At 35.9% G+C, this 23,515-nt stretch overlaps 2 protein-coding genes across 3 annotated transcripts in view; one reads left to right on the top strand and one right to left on the bottom strand.

Moving 5' to 3' along the window:
• Positions 1–23,515, top strand: part of PPP1R12A (protein phosphatase 1 regulatory subunit 12A) — a 149,685-nt gene that overhangs the window by 4,514 nt on the left and 121,656 nt on the right. The window lies entirely within an intron of this gene.
• LOC132434205 (uncharacterized) lies at positions 10,079–17,825 on the bottom strand. Its single transcript, XM_060025921.1, has 3 exons — positions 17,764–17,825; positions 17,475–17,589; positions 10,079–11,254 (listed from the first exon to the last, which is right to left on the bottom strand). The coding sequence occupies exons 1-3, from the start codon at positions 17,823–17,825 to the stop codon at positions 10,805–10,807; spliced, it is 627 nt and encodes a 208-aa protein (XP_059881904.1). The 3' UTR covers positions 10,079–10,804.

The raw sequence follows: 23,515 nt of genomic DNA, 5'->3' as shown, positions 1-23,515 counted from the left end.
CTGTGTTATATCCTTTACTCTTTTTACTTCCATGCCTATGGCCTTGCTTTTTCCACCACTAGAATATACTCCCTCCCTCTTTGCCAATCAAAATCTTGGTCATTATTCAGGGTTCAACCCAGTTGTCCTCCAGAAAGGATCTTTCTGTCCTTTGAATTTGTATAATAACTATGTCACTGGAGAGACTCTCCTCTGGGGTGCTCATTTTACCTTACATTTTGCCTCTTTGCTGCTGTTAAAATGCTTCTTACTGAGTAGTGTGTGTTTTTAAGTTTGTCTTTCCTGGCTGACTCTAAGGACCCAATCTTCCACATTTTTGTATTTCCAGAGCCTGGCACACAGTAGGCGCTCACTAAAGATTTATTGAATTTTATCTTTTACCTTGTATCATAGATAGGAAGTTTTATAGTCATTTGTGTGTTGTAAGATAAATCATTAAAACATTCACACCCAGCTACTTAGAGTACAGTTCTTGCACATGGTAGAACTTGTTGTGGATCTTCTGTGCAGATATTTTTAATGTCTTGAGATTTAAAAAATTTTTTAATATTAACCTCCTTCCCATTAAAAAAATTCTGAACCAGTTTAACTATTGATTAAGAGATAGAAAAATATTCACTCGAGTCATCAATTAATTTGCTACCTTCTTTATAAAGGTCTGAACTAGGTCCTATAGAGGAATACAGAATACAAAAAAATTCTGAACCGGTTTAACTGTTGATTAAGAGATAGAAAAATATTCACTCGAGTCATCAGTTAATTTGCTACCTTCTTTATAAAGGTCTGAACTAGGTCCTATAGAGGAATACAGAGAGTAGAATTAAATCCATGTTCTTTGCTATTATAATTTTAAAATAAAGTTTTCCTTTTGATTTTCAATAGATACAGACTTGCAGGTAAGTTTAATATTACATCCCTTTGCTCTTAAAATACAAATTTTATCTACTTCTGAGGGAGCCATTTGAAGCTTCTTTGAGGAATATGTGACTCCCCTCTTGTCAGTAAAAGGAATACTTTTGTTGAGTTTTTTCTCAAGTGCTTAATCTTCTCAGCCAAGCCATTTTCACTGAATCATAATCTGAAATGTAACTCTCTTTTAAAAAGTATTCTAATGGGGCTACTTAAAGTGTTTTCCAACCAAAAGGAAAAGAGACTGGAAGCAGCTGATATTGAGTCTCTTGTTAGAGAATAGTGTAATTGCTGTATATGAGAAATCTCTTTAAAACTGAATGTAGAGTTTATAATTGTTTCCTTTTTTTTTTTTTTGGTGGGGGATATTAAGATCTTGGAAGAATCTGTTGGATACCTTATAACTAATATTAAAACCTCTGTTTAAAAAATATACAGTATAAGTTATTTTCTCTACATAATCTTATTTAAATGGCTGATGGCTCTTCAAACTTTTTATTGAAATCATCCTAACCATAAAGAACAAACAAACAGAACAAACCTAAACAAAATTTCTAACCCCAAACTGGCCCCTCACTAGCCATAAATGGGGTATTCTGGTAGGGCACCAGTGCCCACAGTGCTGTTGTTATAATGCCTTCTCTGCAGTTGATACCTCTGTGCTTCCTGGCAACAGTTTTGTGGTCTGACTTTGAAGTGTCGTAACCAAGACCATCTTTCATGTACTTCAGCTACAGTGTGATGGCAAGCTGTGACTGAGCACTTTCTAGTATAGCCAGGTAGAAACATTAGATGGAATAGAGGAAAAATTTTTTTCATTCTGTTTGTTATCACATTTTACAATACTGTTCACATAAGAGGTGTACTTTAAAAACTGTCTAGTTAGATAATTTAAAAAATATAACTATTTAGAAACCTTTGGAGGGAGGCAAAATATAGAACATTATTTTGTTACTGCTGTAACATGTTACTTCTTGACACTTCCCAAAGTTGCTATTTTCTTTGCCTTTCTGCCTGCCAAAAATGATGATTTTCACCCCACTTTTCTTTTGAAAGTTTGTGAGGTTCCACAGGGGTTGGCAAATGGAGTATTGGCATTTTGGTATATCTCTTTGAAAGGTCGAAGACCTCCAACAGTCATTTTTGAGTTTCTTCTAAATAAGGGTTGGATATGTAGTAGCCATGCCTTATCCCAGTGTTATATTGAAGAAAGGAATTGGCTGGTGAACATTTGCTGAGGATTTGCTACATGTGAAACATTATGTTAGATAGTTTTATAACCAATATCTCATTTAATTCTCACAGTGTCCCTTTTTTCTTGCTCAGTGTTACCAAGATAATAAGTGGCAGAGCTGGATTCTGACACAGGTTTATGTGATTCCAGAGCCCAAATTTAACACTATGCTACATGTCTTTTAAGTCTGAAGAAGAAAGTATTCTTAAATCTTCTAGTAATTATGGTTGATGATTAGTAGTTGGAAGTTCTTCCATGTTAATCAGTAGAGAATCAAATGAAACACATACACATAGATCTAATTATATTCTTCATCTGCTGTTGTTTGGCTAGTCAAAACTTTTAAGAGCTTTCTATGGTAATTGAAATGCAGTAATGCCATATTTAAATTAATCTCTAAATCTGTCCTAAACTTTAGGAACTGCCAGGATTTTTTTTTTTTTTTTTTTTTTTTTTGCGGTACACGGGCCTCTCACTGTTGTGACCTCTCGCGTTGCGGAGCACAGGCTCCGGATGTGCAGGCTCCGCGGCATGTGGGATCCTCCCAGACCGGGGCACGAACCCGTGTCCCCTGCATCGGCAGGCAGACTCTCAACCACTGCGCCACCAGGGAAGCCCCCCAAGATTACTTTTGACTGACCATTATGTGCATAATATTTGACCAGGTGCTTTCGGTAGTTACAAAGGAAGTTACAACAGCAACAGAACTCTTTTTTTAAGGACAGGGTTTACTTAGTCTTTAAACATCTTCATTTTTCTTTATCTTAATAACAATTTATATTAATGCTTTAGGCATTTTTGCATACTCATTTACAGTAGATGCTTTATACATTCACAGACTTAACTTTTTCAATGAAAAGATATAAATTATAGGTAAACTCATATCACTGATAGTGAAAGAAGGAAGGCAAGCAAGCAAGCAAGCTCCAGCTTGTCACCACCATTTAGCTTAATCTTCTGAAATTTACTTTCTGTACAATGATTATTATTATTTATAATTAGGACTTGAGACATTACATGAAATGCTAGTAAAGTTACCTGAATTAAATTTAAATTCTGAATTAGTAAAACAAACTTTTTAATATTTATCATGTTTGATTTTAATTGGAAGCCTTTTGTTAGTAGGAATATCCAAGTCATAAGAATATTCCATTCCTTAAATCATTTTGCAGAATTTAGCCAAATTATATTTCAAGTCACCTTAGAAAAGGCAATAGAATTTTTTTTCTTAGTGGTAGTAAGTGAGAGCACCATCTGAAATGTGATTTACTTGTTGCCTATGAAATCATTGGTTCCCAGAATTGTACATTTCATGGACCAATGAAATGGTTTCTGTTTTTTGTTCTTTGTTTTAATTATGATGACTAAAAGAGGAGAACCTAATTTTTATGTTGTCATGTTAGGGCGTTAAAAACAAACAACTTGGTAACCTTCTACTATCATCATTTCATAAAAGAAAGAATACTTTAACAAGAAGAAAAGGATATAGTATCCAAATAAAGGACAGTGGAGCCTCATATATTAGTCTATAAGATTATTGCTGTATTGACAACAGATGTTCTTGATGCTCTTCCATGAAGTAGAGTAGTTAAGTGTGAGCAGATTTCAAAACTTTATACCCTGTGTTCTCCATTTGGTAGGATATGAGAGAGTGCAGGTGGTGGCAGGCCATATCATCAGGATGAAAGTGCCTGGTCCCTGATCACTCAGTAAGAAGTGGAAAAAGAATTTACCTGAAGAGATTCAGGAGATTGGTGAAAGCTTTCTTGAGGAACCACTGGTTTCATATTTATATTTCCATAAGCCTCTGCATATGTAATCTTTCTCTGGAATGCATTTCCCAGCTTATTTGTATTAAGACACAGCTCAAAGCATAAAGTGTGGACTTGCTTGACCACGGGGGTGCACAGTAATTCTTTCACTTACTATTTAAACCCTAAGTTTGGCACTTACACACTACCTGCTATTGTTAGTATATCTTATCTCCAGACAGAGTAGTGAATTCCTTCAAGTGGGGACTTTGATTCATTTTTCTTTAAATCCCCTTTGGTATCTGCATTTTATTTTAGCAGGTGCACAGTAGATGTTTGTTGATTTTTTAAAAAATCAGCACAATGTAAACTAATCTTGTGAAGAGCAGAGTTCATAGAGAATAAAATGATGACAGTTTGGGTAAATATAACAACCAGCAAACATTAAAATGTTCTAATTAAAAAGTGTATACCAATAACTTACTTTATGATAATTATAATGTAAAGGTAACCATTATTACAGTCAAAATTTAGCAGGATCTTAGATTTTTTTTTGAAATGGAATGTGTTCCTGATTACCAATACAAGTAGAATTTTGCTCAGTTTATGTAACATACTTTAAAAATGAATTTCTTTAAACAAATCATCCAGTATTGGCTTAGAAGAGGAATCCCTAGCATGTCATTAGAAGCTAATTCATATTTTCTAATGATCTTAATCATATTTTTTTCCTAAATAACACTTTCACTATGGATCCCTGTATGTCACTATTTTTCTGACCTTGTTAGTATTTTGGTTGTTTAGCTTTTCATTGTTCTGCTGGCTAACCATAAAAAGACAAAGTTGAGCTCTGTGTTACTGCCCTAAGTGTGCTTGCTTGACTTGAATGCTCTTTCATGGGTGGAGACATTCCACATTGTCATGTGTTATATAGGCATTTCTGAAATGACATTCAGTAGAAACCATGGAAAGAAATGAAGGCATTCCTCAGCTGTCACCTTTTCAGTAATCTATTTAAATGCGTTATGTGCACTGAGTGAGATATTCTGCAGGGAGAGCTTCAGTGACTAAAAAGCGTTACTTTAATTTGATTATTAACTCATATGAACTGAAAATTGCATGTTTTACATATTTAACATGTTTCCTAATGAAAAAAATCATAAGGTTGTAGAAAGTTTGTACCATTTTCTTGAATACTTGGAGAAATTTTGTGACTTGATACCGTTTAGAAGTTAACCACATGGGAAAGTATATTTTCCTGGATTAACTGTTAAAACACACACACACACACCAATTACTTTTACTTTGTAGTAAACAAACTAAAGTGTATACATTTTATTAGCCTTCAAAATTATATTTTAGGTGGTTCTAAATATTAATCCAATATTTGTACTTTTCCTTGGAACATTTCTGGAACTTTTCTGTCGGAGCTTCAGTTCCAGCAGGTTCTTTTGAATATCCTCTGTGTTGAGTTGAGTTTGTGCTATTGTTTTTTTTCTTTCAGGAAAGTTTGTAAATTTTGAAAATGATAGTCACTGGAGACATGTCGGGTGAAAATAGTAGATGCTGGGTAATCATCGTTAATAAATACTATCAGTGATTAAATGATATTTTCTAAAAAGCTTTTTCTTAATTGGAACATGGTTATAAAGAGTCCAGCTTGGATTTTAGTCAACTCTTTTTACATTGCTTGGACTTGAGAGTATGCTTCAGAATTTCTTTATGATTAACTTAGTGCACTCTTCGTTTGTGTTCTGAATTTTGCGTGAAACAAGTCAACAGCTTATATAGCTTGTGAATTGAACCATGGTCTTTTTTTGTGTTTTCCACAAAAGATTTTGATGCTGCTGTTGCCAGATCATGACACCGTATTTCATTAAGAGCTGTTGTTTTTCTCAAAGATAAGTTAATTTGTACAGTTTTTATTAAAAGATTAGAACAGATGACATGTTCAACAGTTTATATCCTTTCCAAGTACATGGAATGATCTGCATAAAAATTTTGCCTAATATTCAAGTTTTTTCCCTTTTAAAATGTCTATTGCTATTTAACTTTTAGCCATCTTTAAAAAAAAGCACTAAAATGTCTTTAAATTTCTGATTTTCTCAATGTGGTATACATGAAAATGCCTCAAGTAATTATTAGGCCTTCAGTGCCTTCTATTCTTGCTTTTTCTCTTCACCATCTCCTTTTTAATTTTAAACATGGCTTACTTTCAAGTTTGTTTATTGTTCTATATGTATTTTATCCCAAACAGAAATTGAAGAAGAATAATTATTTAAGTAATTAAAGCATGATAGAAAAATATAAAAAAAGAAAATAAATGCTATTCAGATTTTCAGGCATGGAGCTAGCTAGCCCCATTTAAAACTTTAATAGACTCTCTTTATCCATCTCTATCCAATATATAATTTTCTAAAAGTGAGTTTATATTTAATTTTCTGGTTTATAACCTACTTTCTAAATTACACATTTTTAGAAATATTACTGTGTTAATGAATATTGGGTCCGCTGTGTGAGTTTGTGTGTACATGTGTGAGTACGTGTGTACATCCTAAAATTTATTTTCCCAGTTGTCTGATGATGAATATTTAGTATATTTTCAATTTCTCATGATTGGTGGATATTACACTATGTATATCTTTGCTTACTCATGATATTGTATTGTTCAGATTGTTTTTCTTAGAGATTTCACCTGCAATTTTATATGTTTTGCCCAAGATAACATGATAACATGCTGTTTTAATGCTTGTTATGCAAAAGATATTTTCAGTAAAGTCTCTAGTATATTTAATATAGAAGACTAACCTTGAAAGTACTCCGGCTGACACACATGTTACATTCATAATGTGATGATGTCATCTCCCTTCTCTGAGGCACCCATAGAAAAATCTGTTTTACTCTGTGTGTTAAGAAAATTTGTAAGTTGTTTGAAATATTAAACAATATTTGTATTTGCAGGTAAATGTTGCTATTATTTGTTTCAATTAGTGATTAACTCATTCATGAACAAATATATAAATCATTATTTATCATATGCCTGGCATAAGGTCCCTGTGTGCATGTAGTGTGTAATCTAGAGGAGGTGGCAGTGGGTGTTAGAATAGATCTAGGGTAAGATGAAATTTTTTACTAGGAGGACTTAACCTAGAATGTCAGGGTAGACATCCCTGTTTCTTTCTTAAAGAAGAATGTTCCAAAGTTCTCTGTGTCTCTATTTTTTCTTTTCCATATCATTCATTCTTAGAGTTTCAACTGTTCTCTTTTTATATGATCTGTTCTCCTTTTTGTATAATCTACATCTTATTTTTGATGTCGTCAGTCTTCCACTTACTAAACTACAATTTCAGGGTCTTCTTGTGTTTACTCCTTCCGCTTCCAATATACAGTCAATAACTCCTATCATGCACACCTGAAAAAGAAATACTCCCAAACCCATACTACTTTTTTATATATTCACTTAACAGAATTAAAGGCCTACTTTGTGTCATACACTATTAAGTACTGGGGGGGATATGCTTTTAAACAAAAGAGATATCAACGCTACCTTCATGGAGTTTAGAGTAAAATTGCTTAGCCATCAGGAAAGTGCAAATCAAAACCGTAATGAGGTACTACTTCACACCTAATGGAATGGCTATAATAAAAACAACAGATAATAACAAGTGTTGATTAGGGTATGGAGAAATTCCATCCCTCATACACTGCTGGTGGTAATGTAAAGTGGTGCAACCATTTTCAACCACTTTCAAAACAGTCTGGCAGTTCCTCAAAAGGTTAAACATAGAGTTGCCGTATAACCTAGCAGTCCTACTCCTAGGTGTATACTCAAGAGAACTGAAAACACATGCCCACACAAAAACGTGTATGTTAATGTTTATAGCATCATTATCAAAATAGCCAGAAAGTGGGAACAACACAAAATATGCTGATGAATAAATAAAATGTGGTATGTTTTGTTACGGAAATCAGTGGAATGTTATTTGGCAATAAAAAGAAACTAAGTACTGATACTTGGTGCAACATAGATGAATCTTAAATACATTATGCTACGTGAAAGACACCAGTCACAAAAGACCACATATTGTAGGATTCCATATATATGAAATGTTCAGAATAGTTAAGTCTATAGAGACAGAAGATAGATTAATGGTTGCCAAGGGCTGGAGGTATTGAGGGGAAATGGGGAGTGACTGCTAATTGGTATAGCATTTCTTTTTAGGTTGATAAAAATGTTACAAAATTAATTGTGGTGATGGTTGCACAACTCTGGATATACCAAAACCTTTTAATTATATACTTGGAATGGGTTATTATGTAATGTGTGAATTAATTTACAATAGGCTGTTGTATTTTTAAAGAATGAAATTAGGTATTTATAAGTGTTCACCACAAAAAATTGAGGCACTGGCAGAGGCTTGGTATTCATCTCTGTAGTTATGATGACAAAGAAGACAGCCAGTCATTGTCCCTGCCCTAACACAGCTTGCAGTGTATTAGGGTATATAGATAAACATAAGGAAATTATACATTTATGTCAGTTATGTGTAATGATATGTAATGGTTGTAGTACAAAGTGGTGTGGAAGTTGATGAAGGCACATCTCACCTTGATTTGGGGAAGGGGAAGGCTTCCTGGAGAAAGTTATTATTTAAGCTGCTGCGTGATGAATAAAAGTTAGCCAAAGTTGTAAGGGAGGGAAGGGTATTGGAAACTATTTCAGAGAGAGGGAACAGTATGTGCAAAGAGCTGGAGGTGTATAGAAGTGTTGAAGGATTTTAATCAGGTTAAATGAGACAAATTTTCTCTTTAAGAAAAATCACTTTGGCTGCAGCGTGGAGAATGCAACTGAAAAGAAGACAAGACTGGAGGCAGGGAGGCTAGTTCAGGAACTTGAGGAGTCTAAGAGAGATGAACTAGCTTAGTGGAGGTGAAGTTGGTAAATAGTAGATGAACTCAGGACATATTTAAGAAATAGAATTGGTAGGAATTGGAAGGGGTTTGAAGTGAGGGAATAGAGGCAAAGATGTGGGTGTGCTTGGTTTCCAGTTTGGATGACTAGGTGAATGGAGTGCTTTTCACAGGATGTGTTCATTCAGTAAATACTTTGTGCTTACTGTATAGGTCAGGAGCAGAGTATATTTGAATGCTATTGGGGGAGACAGGCAGTAAGCAAGAAATTACAATCAACTGTGAAGTATGCTAAAGGACATATAGGATATTGAGGAGAGGTGGCCTACTTATAAATAATATATAAAAATCTTGTTTGGAGAGTGTTTTGTCTTGGAGTTAGCCTGTTTTCTTAGATCTATTTGAATACCAAATAGAAAAGAATTTACGAGGCTACAGGAAAACCACAGGATAAGGATTCATGATTAGAGTCTTTAGGGCTTTGGTGAACTGTCCAAAAATACATGCAAAGTTTTGTGTTTGATTTCCTTTGCCTTTCACTTCAGAAGAATTAATTAAGAACTTTTAAGTAAGATCAGATTTATTTTTATGATATTGTGGAGGAGGGCAGAGTGTGTCTTTTTAGGGATATGGGGATGTGGAGAGGTAGAGCACAGAACTGTTGGAGAGCAATAAAGGAGTGGTAGCTGTAACAGTCTAAAAGTCTTTCATTGCCTGAAATAATGCTCTGTGAAAATAAGGTCATAGGTTAAAATGAGAGGTGAGAGTACATTTCTCAGAGCATGTTGGATTTTGCTAAGAATTGTACAGTTAAAGAATTCATTCAGGGCTTCCCTGGTGGTGCAGTGGTTGAGAGTCTGCATGCCGATGCAGGGGACACGGGTTCGTGCCCCGGTCCGGGAAGATCCCACATGCCGCAGAGCAGCTAGGCCCATGAGCCATGGCCGCTGAGCCTGCGTGTCCGGAGCCTGTGCTCCACAACGGGAGAGGCCACAACAGTGAGAGGCCCGGGTAAAAAAAAAAAAAGAATTCATTCAACAGTCTCTGGCAATTCCTTGGTGGTCCAGTGGTTAGGACTCTGGGCTTCCATTGTGGTGGGCACGGGTTTGATCTGTGGTCGGGGAACTAAGCTCCTGCAAGCCGCACAGTGCAACCAAAAAAAAAAATCCTCTAACTTTTTTCGGTTTCTAAATTTAGTAAGCTGTGTTTTCAGGGAAAATAAAGGTAAAATATTAGCTTTAACTAAAAAACTTATACATTGATATATTTTTTCTTTTTTGCTCAAAATATTACTAGAGTTGCTTTGAGTATTTGTGACTTTTTTGCATATTTTAATGCTTTTTTAAAGTTGCACAGGTAATGAGAAAAGTAGCAGTTCTATAAAAAGGTTGTGTGGGTTATTTTGACCTTGAGCAAGCATCATTGGGTTTGTTTTAGCTTAAGTGAAATAGGAAATGGTTATTATATATTTTTTTGTACTCTCATAGTTCTTTATTTGTTTGTTTATTCATTTGTTGTTTTTCCCCCCACTAGAAGGTAACCTCAGTGAAGGCAGGACCTTGTCTGTCTTGCTGACTGTATCCTTAGAGCCTATGACAGTACCGTAGTAGGGGTGTGTAGACATTTAATGAGTGAACACTAAGTGACGTCTCTCCATCAGTCTGAGAAACTTAGAGATGATTATGTTGGTATCATTAATCATGATTATGTATGCACCCAAGATGCACTTTTACTATTTACTTTACAACTTCTGGTAACTGTTAACATCAATCTAATTTATATTCCTCCCAGTCATCTCCCTCCCTTGCACAAATTTACTGACTCTCCAGTATGTGCTTTAAAAAACAATATGCTTTTATTACTGCCAGCCGGAGTGGCCTGCATGGGGTGGTGGGTGCGCCGGGCTCAGGGTATGTGTGGACTGTGAGGGGTAGATGATAATTGGGAGGCTGAAGGAAAGGGAGTGGGGCTGGAGGCCAGGCCCAAAGACTCCTCTGATTTACTTCTGGGAAGAGGTAGACTTAATAAATGAGTCATGGCAAGCTATGGCCAGGCCGCCAAAAAGATTAAGAAATTCTTGGAAATCTAGCTGCCCATCAGAGTTGAGGTTCAGTTTCTTCATCATGCGGTCAAGGACACCAGGGTACTTCTGGTTCTTTGTGAAGGCACCCAGCTCTGTATTCATGAAGATAAGGAACTTGGCCTTGGAGAGTTTGCTGTTGTTACTGTCCCTTCCAGCATGCTTTTGGAAAACAGCAATTAGAGACTCGATGCACCGTTCAGTCTCTGTAGGGCTGAATATTTTTGCTATGTCGGAGAGGAGCAAGGCACGGGGCTGCGAGTGGGGAGTGGCGCGGTGAGCCTGGTTACTATATATATTAAACCTTAATTCAAAATTACTGTGGCATTTTTTCCGCTTTTTAACCCACCCTTGACATTTAAAGCCAGTCTTATTGGGGAGTGGGGGGAGATTATGTGTATGTTTGTTTTATGTGTGAAATGGACTGATGATACGTAAATTGTTCCCTGTAAAATTACACTTAAGTGTCAGAAAGTTAGTTGCAAGACAGTATGTGTGATGTGATTCCATTTGGGGGGAAATGTTGTTTGCATAGAAAAAAATCTGGGGAAATTACCCCAACTATTAATGGTTATGGATATTCTGGATTATGTCATCTTTGAATCTTTTACAACAAGCAGAAAAAAGTGATGAAGATGAATCTGAACTGGAGAAAAATGCCTGAATGGCTACTTCCAGTAATGTATTCAGGATTAAATATAGAGACATTGACATAATGAATGTTAGTTTGCTAGTCTTTGTCCACTCAAGGAAGCTGGTGTTTTAAATATTTATTTCTATATTATGCCTATCTTTTCTCTGAACCTTTTATTTCATAATGAAAGATTGATTGTCATTATGATGTACACCTTGGGAGAGTTTTACAAGTAAGAAAATGAATTAGGGGTTTAGTTGGATGTATTTTGAAGCTTTTGGCAAGTAGACTACCAAGAAAAGATAAGCATAATTTCCAAAAAAGCAGATAGTTTTGAGCAATAAAGGGATTTTAAAAGATAGAAGAGCAATTTTTATACAGTGAGCTCTTTTGACTTGTTTTATATGAATATGAAAATGATGAATTTAATGATGAATATCTGTTTTAAGAATGAATTGAAAAAATGGCCTCAAATCTCTAAGAATAGAATCAGGAATGGTGAAGCTTAGAGTTATGTGAATTTTGTGAAAATATTTTTGAAGACAGTGAAAAGAGGGCTTTTAAGAGTTGTGAAATGGAGCAAGACTAGGAAGAAGGAAATAACTGATGGCATAGCCCTTAATTTACATGTACATTTGTTAAAAATGGTCTTCTGGGGCTTCCCTGGTGGCGCAGTGGCTGAGAGTCTGCCTGCCGATGCAGGGGACGCAGGTTCGTGCCCCGGTCCGGGAGGATCCCACATGCTGCGGAGCGGCTGGGCCGTGAGCCATGGCCGCTGGGCCGTGAGCCATGGCCACTGAGCCTGCACGGTGAGAGGTGAGAGGCCCGCGTACCGCAAACAAAAAAAAAATCTGCAAAATGTAAAACAATGCACAAAAAATGCATTGTTTTACATTTTGCAGATTTTTTTTTTTGTTTGCGGTACGCGGGCCTCTCACCGTTGCAGCCTCTCCCGGTGCGGAGCGCAGGCTCAGCGGCCATGGCTCACGGGCCCAGCCGCTCCGCGGCATGTGGGATCCTCCCAGATCGGAGCACGAACCCGTGTCCCCTGCATCGGCAGGTGGACTCTCAACCACTGCGCCACCAGGGAAGCCCCTGCAGATTTTAATGTCTTGCTTAATAGATGATAAATGGATTCTCGTAACTATTTCTGCACATAGTCTGTTGTGATTTCACATATTTAGCTTCTGAAAAATTCCACCATACACTTGTGAGAGAATGAGAGTATTAACCTTGCCAGACTTCCTGTAAGGGTTTCAGAGAACCTCTGAGCTAAATAAGTGAAGGGATATACAATACCATGCTCATGGTATGGAAGATTTTCTATTATAAAGAAGTTAATTCCAAACCAATCACAGATTCAACACAAGCTGAACCAAAATCCTAGTTGTGTGTGTGTGTGTGTGTGTGTGTGTGTGTGTGTGTGTGTGTGAAAAATGACAATCTGATATATAAATGAAAAAGGCCAGATATAGCCAGGTTAATCTTTAAGAACAAAAAGGTGAGAGGGGAGGGACAGATTGGGAGTTTGGGATTGACATGTACACACTGCTATATTTAAAATAGGTCATCGACAAGGACCCTACTGTACAGCACAGGGAACTCTGCTCAATACTGTATAAAAACCTAAATGGGAAAAGAATTTGAAAAAGAATAGATACATGTATATATATATAACTGAATCTCTTTGCTGTACACCTGAAACTAACAAACATTGTTAATCAACCCTACTCTGATATAAAATAAAAATTTAAAAAAAGAACAGAAAGGTGAGAGGACTTATTTACTCTGATGGAAAATAAATGGAACTCAGCCAACCTATCCATATGGAAAAAGAGTTGACACCCTATACTTTGCATGATACACAAAGATCAATTTGAGATGGATTGTAGATCTAAATGTGAAATATATAATAATAGATATTGAAGAAGGTAACATATGAAGATACCTTTATAAACTTCAGGTAGGGAAAATATGTTTAAACAGGACACAAAAATCATTAACCATAAAAGAAAAGACTGATTAACTGGAGTGCATTAAAATGAAGAATTTCTGTCCCTCAAAAGATAGCATTAAGAGAAGTAAGCTTCAAAATGGGAAGATATTTGTCTCACGTACAGTTGACATAGGGCTTACATTCAGGGGTGTGTATGTGTGTGTATGTATGTATTAAACTACAAATGAGTAAGAAAAAATCCACAATCAGGCACATCACAAAAGGAAATATTCAAATGGTGATAAATGTTCACCATTAATATTCAAATGTTATTAAATGACAAAAACTTATTCAGTATCGTTCATCAGAGAAATGCAAGTTAAGATCACAGTAAGGTGTTAGTACATATCCACCAGAATGGCTAAAATTTAAAAGACTGATAATACTAAATGCTGAGAAGGATGTGGAGAAACAAGAATTCTTATACACTGCTGGTATAAGAAGTATGTGAGATTTCAAATGAATTCAAATATTTTTAAAAGTTATCTCTTTTGCTAGGTTAGACATGTATAATACCAATGGAAACATTTACTCTGGATTACTACATCTTTTTTAATAAATTTTTTTTAATTAAAAATTTTTTTTTAATATTTGGCTGCCTTGGGTCTTCGTTGCTGCACCTGGGCTTTCTCTAGTTGTGGCGAGCAGGGGCTACTCTTGGTTGTGGTGCATGGGCTTCTCATTGTGGTGGCTTTTCTTGTTGTGGAACACGGGCTCTAGGCGTGCAGGCTTCAGTAGTTGTGGCACGTGGGCTCTAGAGCACAGGCTCAGTAGTTGTGGCACATGGGCTTAGTTGCTCCGCAGCATGTGGGATCTTCCCGGACAAGGGATTGAACTCGTGTCCCCTGCATTGGCAGGTGGATTCTTAACCACTGTGCCACCAGGGAAGTCTCTGGATTACTACATCTTTTAAAGCTGAAATTTCACAAGAGACTGCTGAGGCTCCTTATTAAACTGATTCATTATAAAACTGTTAGAATTTATATTTGTAGAGGGCAGAGATTCTCTTATACTGATTAGTTGGTGATTGAACTATGAGTATTTCATGAATTTAACAATGTTTGTTGAGTTCTTTGTATGTGCCAGGCTGGGTACTAGGAGCTAAGGAATACAGACAAACTTTTGTTCACATTAATCGAATGATCAATCAGTGTTGAGTCTTTTGAAGGAAAAGCATAAAATATTGTATATGTCAAATATATTTCATTTAAAAATACATAATAAAGGGAACGAAAGGTTTTGAGAGTTTGGATGGGATCTCTGTGGAAGTGATGGTTGAACTGAAAGCTGAAGGATGAATTGGTATGACTTGGTAAAGTTGGTAGAGGGTGGAGGGGTGGAATCTTGAGGAATAGGTTCTGGACAAAGGAAACAACATATAAAAGCCCTTCATAGGAAGGAGGGAGGGAGCAAGGCCCAAGGAAGAACCCAGTGGAAGTGTGACCAGAGCACACTGATGAGAAGAATGGTACCACAAGAGGTATAGAGAGGTAGGTCGAGGTCAGATCTAGTAGGACCCAGTAAGTCCTATTAAATCCATTTCATACTGAGAGCTCTAGAAATGCATTGGAGATATTTAATTGCCTTAATATAATGAGATTTGCATTTTTAAGAGACAACTGCTGCCTATAGAAAAGATTGAGGTGTGGGGGAGGAGGGAAGAGGGAGTTCTACCAGGAGGCCAATTCCAGAGGCTATTGCAGTAGTTCAGACAACAGATCTTTCCTCAGATGGCTCTTCAGTTGAACACTGGTATTTTACAAGATGTTAAAAGGTATTCTAGGTGGGGGAGGGTGTAAGAATTCTGTGGTTTGTATGTTTGAGATGATTCATAAAACGAAGGTAAGGTAGAATTTTTCACAGTCTTCAAAATGTGCTGAAGGAGGCGAGGGAGGAAGGAGCTGAACCCAGGTGATGGAAATGCAATCAGGGTTTTGGGCCTAAAGGAGGTTTAGTTTTAGGAAATGGAGAATAGCCTGTGAAGGAAGATTGGGAGGATGCATGGTGGCAAGCCCAGAAGTATAGACTTGGTGTATAAATTGGTAAAGAATATAACACTGGGGGCTTCCCTGGTGGCGCAGTGGCTGAGAGTCTGCCTGCCAATGCAGGGGACACGGGTTCGTGCCCCGGTCCGGGAAGATCCCACATGCCGCGGAGCGGCTGGGCCCCTGAGCCATGGCTGCTGGGCCTGCGTGTCCGGAGCCTGTGCTCCGCAACCAGAGAGGCCACAACAGTGAGAGGCCCGCGTACTGCAAAAAAAAAAAAAAAAAAAATAACACTGGAGTGAATGAATTAAGGTCTATTGGAGGAAATTTATTTGATAGTTATGGAAAATAGCAGCTTGGAAGCCATTTCAGTAGTTCAGCTCAGAGATGAAAATATTCCTTCCAGTCTCCCTTTGATTTTATTTGATACTGTAGGTTTCCTATTTACCAAGAAAGAGTTGGGTTTTGGATCAGTATTTTATCATTTTTATCTTTAGAATTCTTTGCTAATGTTACAAAGTGATTTTTATTAGACGTTGTAAGAAGTTAGGAATTGATGCATTTTTTACTGCTTTCCAAGTCAGTAATATTAACTTTCTTAGCCACTAGCTACATTTTCTGTTGTAATAGAGTTGCATATACTGAATACTAAATTGAGAAATTTTTAAATAATTTGAACTGATAGTATTCAGCTTTGTACAATGACTAACCCTCAAAATTGGAGGGTTGTTTTTTTATTCATATGTTCTAATGCATTAACTCTTATATGTTCTAATGCATTAACTCTCTTTTTTTAGGAGTGGAATTCATAGTGGAGTAAACAAGATTTAAAGTATTTTAATTTTGTGTAGCTCTTAGATCAGAAAAAAATTTTTTAGGACAAAGTAATTAATGGATATTATATTTTGAAATATACCTTGAAGGTTCATTTTAATTGTTGTCATAGTTATTCCATCCAGTTCTGTTTGAGTTGGGTCTTTTAGACTAACTCACATAGGCCCTTTTCTCACCCAATAAGCTCCTCTCTCCTTTAGTCCCACCCAAATGATAAATATGATTTGTTGTCAGTTTACAAAATGATTCCTCCCCTTTTTATTGTGAAAATGATATGACATTAAACAGAGGCCATGGTTAGGGCATAGAACTTTTAGTTTGTAACAGGTTCTTATAAAAAGTGTGGGAATTCACATCTCTCCATCTTCAGAGGGACTGATCTCATGGGAGTAATAAATAGTAAACATAAATAATAATGTTTAACTATATAATAAACACTGTTTTAGGCAGTTGTATTGTCTCACAACAATCATATGAGGTAAATATTTTTAATCTTATTTTTCTTTTATACCAATGAAGAAAATGAGATGCAGTTGTGACTCCAAAGTCACAGCAAAGCTTATACATTGCAGAACTGGGAGTTGGATCTGGGTAGTTTGACTCAACATTATTCTCATAAACACTGTGTTATAGTGCCTCTGGGCTACTTGAATCACCAGATTCTACCTCTCTTGGTATCCTAAAGAATCCCTGGAGCTAATTATAGTTCAGTAGATAGGCTAGAGCAGATCTGGTAGATCAGTTATCTAAAGTGTACCAGTGGGGTATGCCAAGAAGCTCCCTTTATATAGCCAGGGAACACCAAGGTTTGCTTTTGCCAGCTAATATTCTCTACTGTCCCAGAGCTTGCTGTTTATGATTGTAGGTGCTATTAGACAAGAATTGTAGGGCCCTGACTGACAAGTGGTATAGTTAATTTTTGAATTATCAGTCCTTGGTTCTAAATAACTTTACCTGAAATATAGTAACTGAACATATAATGACTAAAGCGTAACACAGAACTAACAGGTCACTGGTTTATATTAGTATTTTATGATTCTGTTAAGTTCTTTAAGATGTTCCTTTTGTCAAGACATCATGTAAAAAACCTCATTAAATGCTTTTGTCTCATTTTCAATTTACATGACTGGGATCATATACCTGCTTTTCTGCTAGCTTCTGCTCTTCTATTAAGTCATTTTTTCCATTACTAAAAGCTTGTTTGTTTTCACTGGATAATCTGATTCCAAGTTTAGAACTTCTGCGTTTTACAGAACTGTGGATGACAGGGAGGTAAAAAACAAAAAGACTACAAGAAAAGCCGTTACTAGTTTCATTAGAAAATTCAAAGGCATCTGTTGTTTTCTGTTATTAACTGTTGTCTTCCTATTTTGGAATAAAAGTAAAACTAGGCCCTAGTTTAGGTATGGCAGTTATCATTGATACTTACAGTACCACAAGCATTATGCTCTTTGAAGATTTGGAATAGTTAAATACAGTGCTTTGGATCATCATCCTGTTTTAAATTGAAGTAAATTTTAGGAAAGATTCTACTCTTTACTCTGCAAGACACTGTAAAATTTAACATTGTTTAAAGAAAGCTTTATATAGGAGAAATGAATTATGAGTTAGTATCCTAACTAAACATTTCCAGTCCCAGAGACCCATTTATATGAAGAAGCCTTCTATTCTTTCAGATATTTACTGTAGCAAGTAGTCTGATTGCTCCTGAGGCTAATAGTGGAGATCACTCCCTTTAAAATGCTATGAACCCTTATTAATCAATACACCATAGAGTATAGCAGTCTTCCAATTTTTAAAGAAAATAGATTTATTTTTATATACAGTAATAAAATGAGGTTAAGTCTGCCATTAGTGAAAGTAGACAGTAGTAGAATAAAGGTGCTTGCTCTATTTACCAATTTCTTGTTTTCATCTCCTCCCAAGGAAATATTCTATACTTTAAAATTTTTATTGTAAACTTGATGATCTTTTTTGTTAGTACAGGCTGAGTATCTTTGGACACTCATAATTTTTCCCTCCAATTTTGAAGGTAAATTTTATGTTGTTAGCTGCCTTTGAAAGCTAAAGTATGTTTATCATAAATGAAGAATCATGAGCAATGAGTTCCAATAGAACTAAGAAAAGCATTAGGACTTGTCTTAATTTCTTAGGGTAATTGGGAAGTTTATCAAAAGGCATTTTACTTCTCTTTGTTATCTTTTTCACAAGGGCTGCCTTCTAGATGGCAGCTACACTCCTCCAACCTGCCTCTCTCCTGTACTAATATACTTTAGAGACCTTGAGTGAGAGGAGCCAGAGAATTATTTTAACCTATATTTACATATTAATGAAATACATTTTAAAATTGAATTATGCATGAATAAAAATAAACTTAGATCATTTATGAAGTATAATCAGTCTTATATACAATAAGCAATGAAAAGCCATCTGATTTTTTCTATTGATATTTGCTAAATGTTCACTTTTTTTAGTTTTTTTTCTTTTTAATTTTGTTATACATAAGCCCTATAGAGAACTTGGAAATACTGAAAAAAGAAGAAAACAGAGAGAGAGAGAGAAAAGGAAAAAAAGGTAGTCCCTTTACTCTATGTTAATGAATTTCCTTGCAGTCCCTCTACCTTGCATAGGTGTATGTCTGTGTTTGTGTGTATTTTTTATATACTCTCAATTGTACTGTTGATACATTCCAGCACTCAACTGTTGTTACCATTAGTGTATATTATTAAGCTCTAGTGGTGCTATCTTTAGATTAGTGGGCTTTTCAATTTTATTTTGTTAGAATATTTACATAGAAATTTGCAGAATGACCTGTAAAAATTGTTTGATGGGTTTTAAGTATACCAAGCAGGAATATAATAGCTGTAGTAAAACATGAATAGAATTAGTGAAGAAAGATTATTTTGGTAACATGGCAGCTGGAAGAAAGATTAGCCAAGCCATCTGTGAATTGAATTACAGCATAACGTGTTAAAGTGGATTTTCAAACATGAATTTTTGCTATTTTAGGTTTTGGAAATGTTGTTGTATTTGTGTTTAAACTTGGGTGGTCTTGGTATTCACTTCAAGTAAAGTGAAGATGCTTCAATGTGTCTTGAAGAATTAAACAATAGTTCTTTTTTCACCTTGCTTTCTGCTTTACATCTATACCACACTTTTTATTTGGCCCTTTTAAGTATCTAGAGCTATTTGCCTTTCAAAAAGCTGAGTATGAAGCAAGTGAAGTCTGCAGATATTTTCAAGTTTATTAAACAGCCAATTGCTTAATAAAATGTTATATTGTAGAGTGGTGTAGGTTTTGAAAAAATAGAGAGCTAGTAAAATATAGAAGGAAGAACTTCTACAATTGGAGTCCTTTCCCCTTCAGAGTCTGCTAAGTAAGGATAATAATATTCTGTAGCAGGGTTCTGGGAAGATGAAATGAGGTAATGTAAATGAAAGTACCTAGTACAGCCTTTCCTACCAAAGGGGAAAGGGAGCTAATATTTGCATAACTGCTGTTTCAGACCTTTCGCTAGGTGTTGGAGGACAAATAGAAAGTACCTGCCTTTGAGTTTATGTCTAGTTGTGGGTCCATAATGAATGTATCTGTTATGACTTTAGTCATTTAGAACATTTACTCTGTTTAATTAAGCACTACATATAAATGGAATCATTTTATTCTTTCTAGCAGAATTGGGACGAAAGGGAAGAACTTTTACATAAAGGTACTTTCCTGCTTGTAGATGATATACACCAGCAGATTTTCAGGGGAGAAAATCTAATGTGTGGGTGGAAAGGCAGAGTTACTGAGTAGAGGAGAAAGTGTGTCAGCTAGACAGTAATAGTTGTGTAGTGTGGTTTCACACACATTCTTTTGAAGAGCTGTGAATTCATGATCGTATTTATATTTACCTTCATTTTCTTGAAGGATTAACTGTAATAGCAAAAAGGATAAAATACAGCATATACACATGAAACTGGAAAACAAGATATGGACTTAAATTATCAAGGTCCAGTGGACTTAAATTATCAAGGTCCACACTGTGGTATTTAGAATAATACAAAAATTTAAGTTCTGCTTGACTGATACTTTGGTAGAACCGGTTAAAAATTACTTTATAAGGTTAACAGCATGGAAGCAAAGCTTTCAAAAAAAGAGTAAGTTACTTTAAAAGTTCAACCTCCATATTTTACCTCTGAAAGCTGTCTTTTTTTAAATAAATTTATTTTTTATTTTATTTATTTTTGACTGTGTTGGGTCTTCGTTACTGTGCGCGGGCTTTCTCTAGTTGTGGCGAGGGGGGCTCCTCTTCGTTGTGGTGCGTGGGCTTCTCGTCGTGGAGGCTTCTCTTGTTGTGGAGCATGGGCTCTAGGCGGCAGGCTTCAGTAGTTTTGGCTTGTGGGCTCTAGAGCGCAGGCTCAGTAGTTGTGGCACACAGGCTTAGTTGCTCCGCGGTATGTGGGATCTTCCCGGACCAGGGATTGAACCCGTGTCCCCTGCATTGGCAGGTGGATTCTTAACCACTGCGCCACCAGGGAAGCCCCGAAAACTGTTTTTTTTGTATCAGGTAAATAAATGCTTGTTGAATTGAATTTTATAATTTAGAATAAGAATCTCATACTTCTTTTTTTTTTCAATTTAGGAATCAAAGATTTCAAAAACCTAGCATTTGCTAGAAAAATTGGACCAGCTGTGAGGATTAGATGAAATACTATATAAAAATGATGTATAAAATGCAATACTAATAAAAGGGCTTAAGAGGAAATGTCAGTGTTTCTAAACATTGGTATTGATATTATCAGTAACAGCTGAAGCTCAGAGGAAATGTGTTTTTCGATAGAGAACACTAATTATAGACTTGAAATCCACTTTGAATTTTATATCTCTCTTAGAGGAATTATCATGAGTATAAAGTAGATGACACTCTATCTAAGTTGAACAAAGTTGTTAGGGAAAAAGATCCCAAATCTAACTAGACCTATCAGGATCAGCTGACTTTTGTAGTCTCTTCCCTTTGCTCATCAATATTCTAGCTGCACTTCCTTCACACCTTTAATTATCTAAGCTTTTTCATACCGCTAGTCCCTGTGCATTTTCCCTTCGTCTCAAACAGTCTCTCTACCCTTTGGCTAACTTATTCATTAAGCTTTGTGACTTTCTGAAGCAAACCTTTGCTGATTCCCTGTCTTATTCTCCTCAAACGTATCTTTCCCTGTTACCACCCTGTTCTTTCATATCTCTTCTTTTAGGGTGTAATTATGCATTTATTTATTTATTTATCTACCAGTGAAGCCCAAGCATTTATCATAGTGCTTGACTCATAGTGAATTCTCAGTAATTGTTGAATGATTTAATTTTAAAATTCAGTAGCTTCTCTTTGGATTTAAATCCAATTTTTACTTTGCTTCTTTTTCTCTTTCTCACTGTCTTTCTTTTTTGGCAGATTCAGATAGTAAATAGCTGTTATTATTACTGCTTGGTAGTATTTACCTTTAAGAGAGCTATGCAATTGTCCTATGCTTTTTTTTTCTTTTTTACAATGTATACATATATTAAATATTACAATTTTATTTGTCGATCATATCTCAGTATAGCTGAAAAAACAAAATATTTTTAAATAAAATAATTTAAAATGAAAATGTTTTTGACAATGCGAACACTACAAATCAAAAGTTCTGGAAACTGTTCCAGGGGGCATTTCTAGTCTTAAATGTATGTATTAGATAAGAAGAGAGGATGAAATTTTATAATCACAAAATTGAAAGTCTAAATAAAATGAACAATTTGTTAGCAAAACCTATAAAAACTGACCCAAGCAAAATAGAACATACACTAATTGTTAAAGTAATTAAATCAGTGGTTAAAACCCATTCTGGGGGTGGGTGAATCCCTGGGGCAGATTGTCTTATAAGCATATTCTACCAAACCCTCAAGAATAAATAATTTCAATCTTATTCAAAAGGTTTTGGGGTGTTTTTTGTTTGTTTGTTTTTAAATTTATTTACTTTTATATTTTTTTATTTTTTGGCTGTGTTGGGTTTTCATTTCTGTGCGAGGGCTTTCTCTAGTTGTGGCAAGCGGGGGCCACTCTTCATCGCGGTGCAGAGCACAGGCTTCAGACACGCAGGCTCAGTAGTTGTAGCTCACAGGCCTAGTTGTTCCGCGGCATGTGGGATCCTCCCATACCAGGGCTCGAACCCGTGTCCCCTGCACCGGCAGGCAGCTTCTGAACTACTGCACCACCAGGGAAGCCCTCAAAAGGTTTTGAACAAGAGAAAAAGGAATAAAACTCATCAACTTATGAGGCTTCCAAAATTTTGATTCCAAAATCAAACAAGGATAATACAGAAGGAAACATTTCAGGCCAAACTCATTCATAAAAAGAGATGTAAAAATGTTGAATAAAATTTTTTTAACAAACTGAATCAAATAATGTTTAAAATCGTAATACATGATGAACCGTGTAAGATTTATCTCACAAAGGCAAGGAAAATTCAATACTGGAATATCTACCAACATAATAAATCACATTAAGAAAAGGTAGAAAAAGTACATAATGAACAAAATAGAGACATAAATCTTTTGATTAAAAAAGCATTAGGTACTTCAAAAATCTTATCAAATAGAAATTCTTTCTTTTTTTTTTTTTTTTTTTGCGCAGTACGCGGGCCTCTCACTGTTGTAGTCTCTTCCGTTGCGGAGCACAGGCTCCAGATGTGCAGGCTCAGCGGACATGGCTCATGGGCTTCCCGGACCGGGGCACAAACCCACGTCCCCTGCATCGGCAGGCGGACACTCAACCACTGCGCCACCAGGAAAGCCCAGAAGGGACCTTCTTAATAGCCACCAAAAACTTTATCAAACATTGTTCTTATGGTGAAATAGAAGTATTTCTTTTTTTTCTTCACACACACACACACACACACACACACTGTATTTTTATTTTTACAAGAGATTAAACTGACACCAAGCATTGTAAATGGGTGACCACAACAAAAGCAACAATGATTGCAATTACCAAACATGAAACACACTCATACTATGTCATAATATTGACATTCAGTCCAGTAATCCTCCACTGTAACAGCTCCTTTACTTTGCAGTGAAAATTGATTTGTATATTTTTTGCCTCTGAGTCCTTGTGGGATTTTTTATTATTATTATTCAAACAAAGTTACAAAAATTATAATCATCCTCA

Source organism: Delphinus delphis, chromosome 11, assembly GCF_949987515.2.
Source record: "Delphinus delphis chromosome 11, mDelDel1.2, whole genome shotgun sequence".
NCBI lineage: Eukaryota > Metazoa > Chordata > Mammalia > Artiodactyla > Delphinidae > Delphinus > Delphinus delphis.
This window is presented reverse-complemented; position numbering and strand designations above follow the sequence as displayed.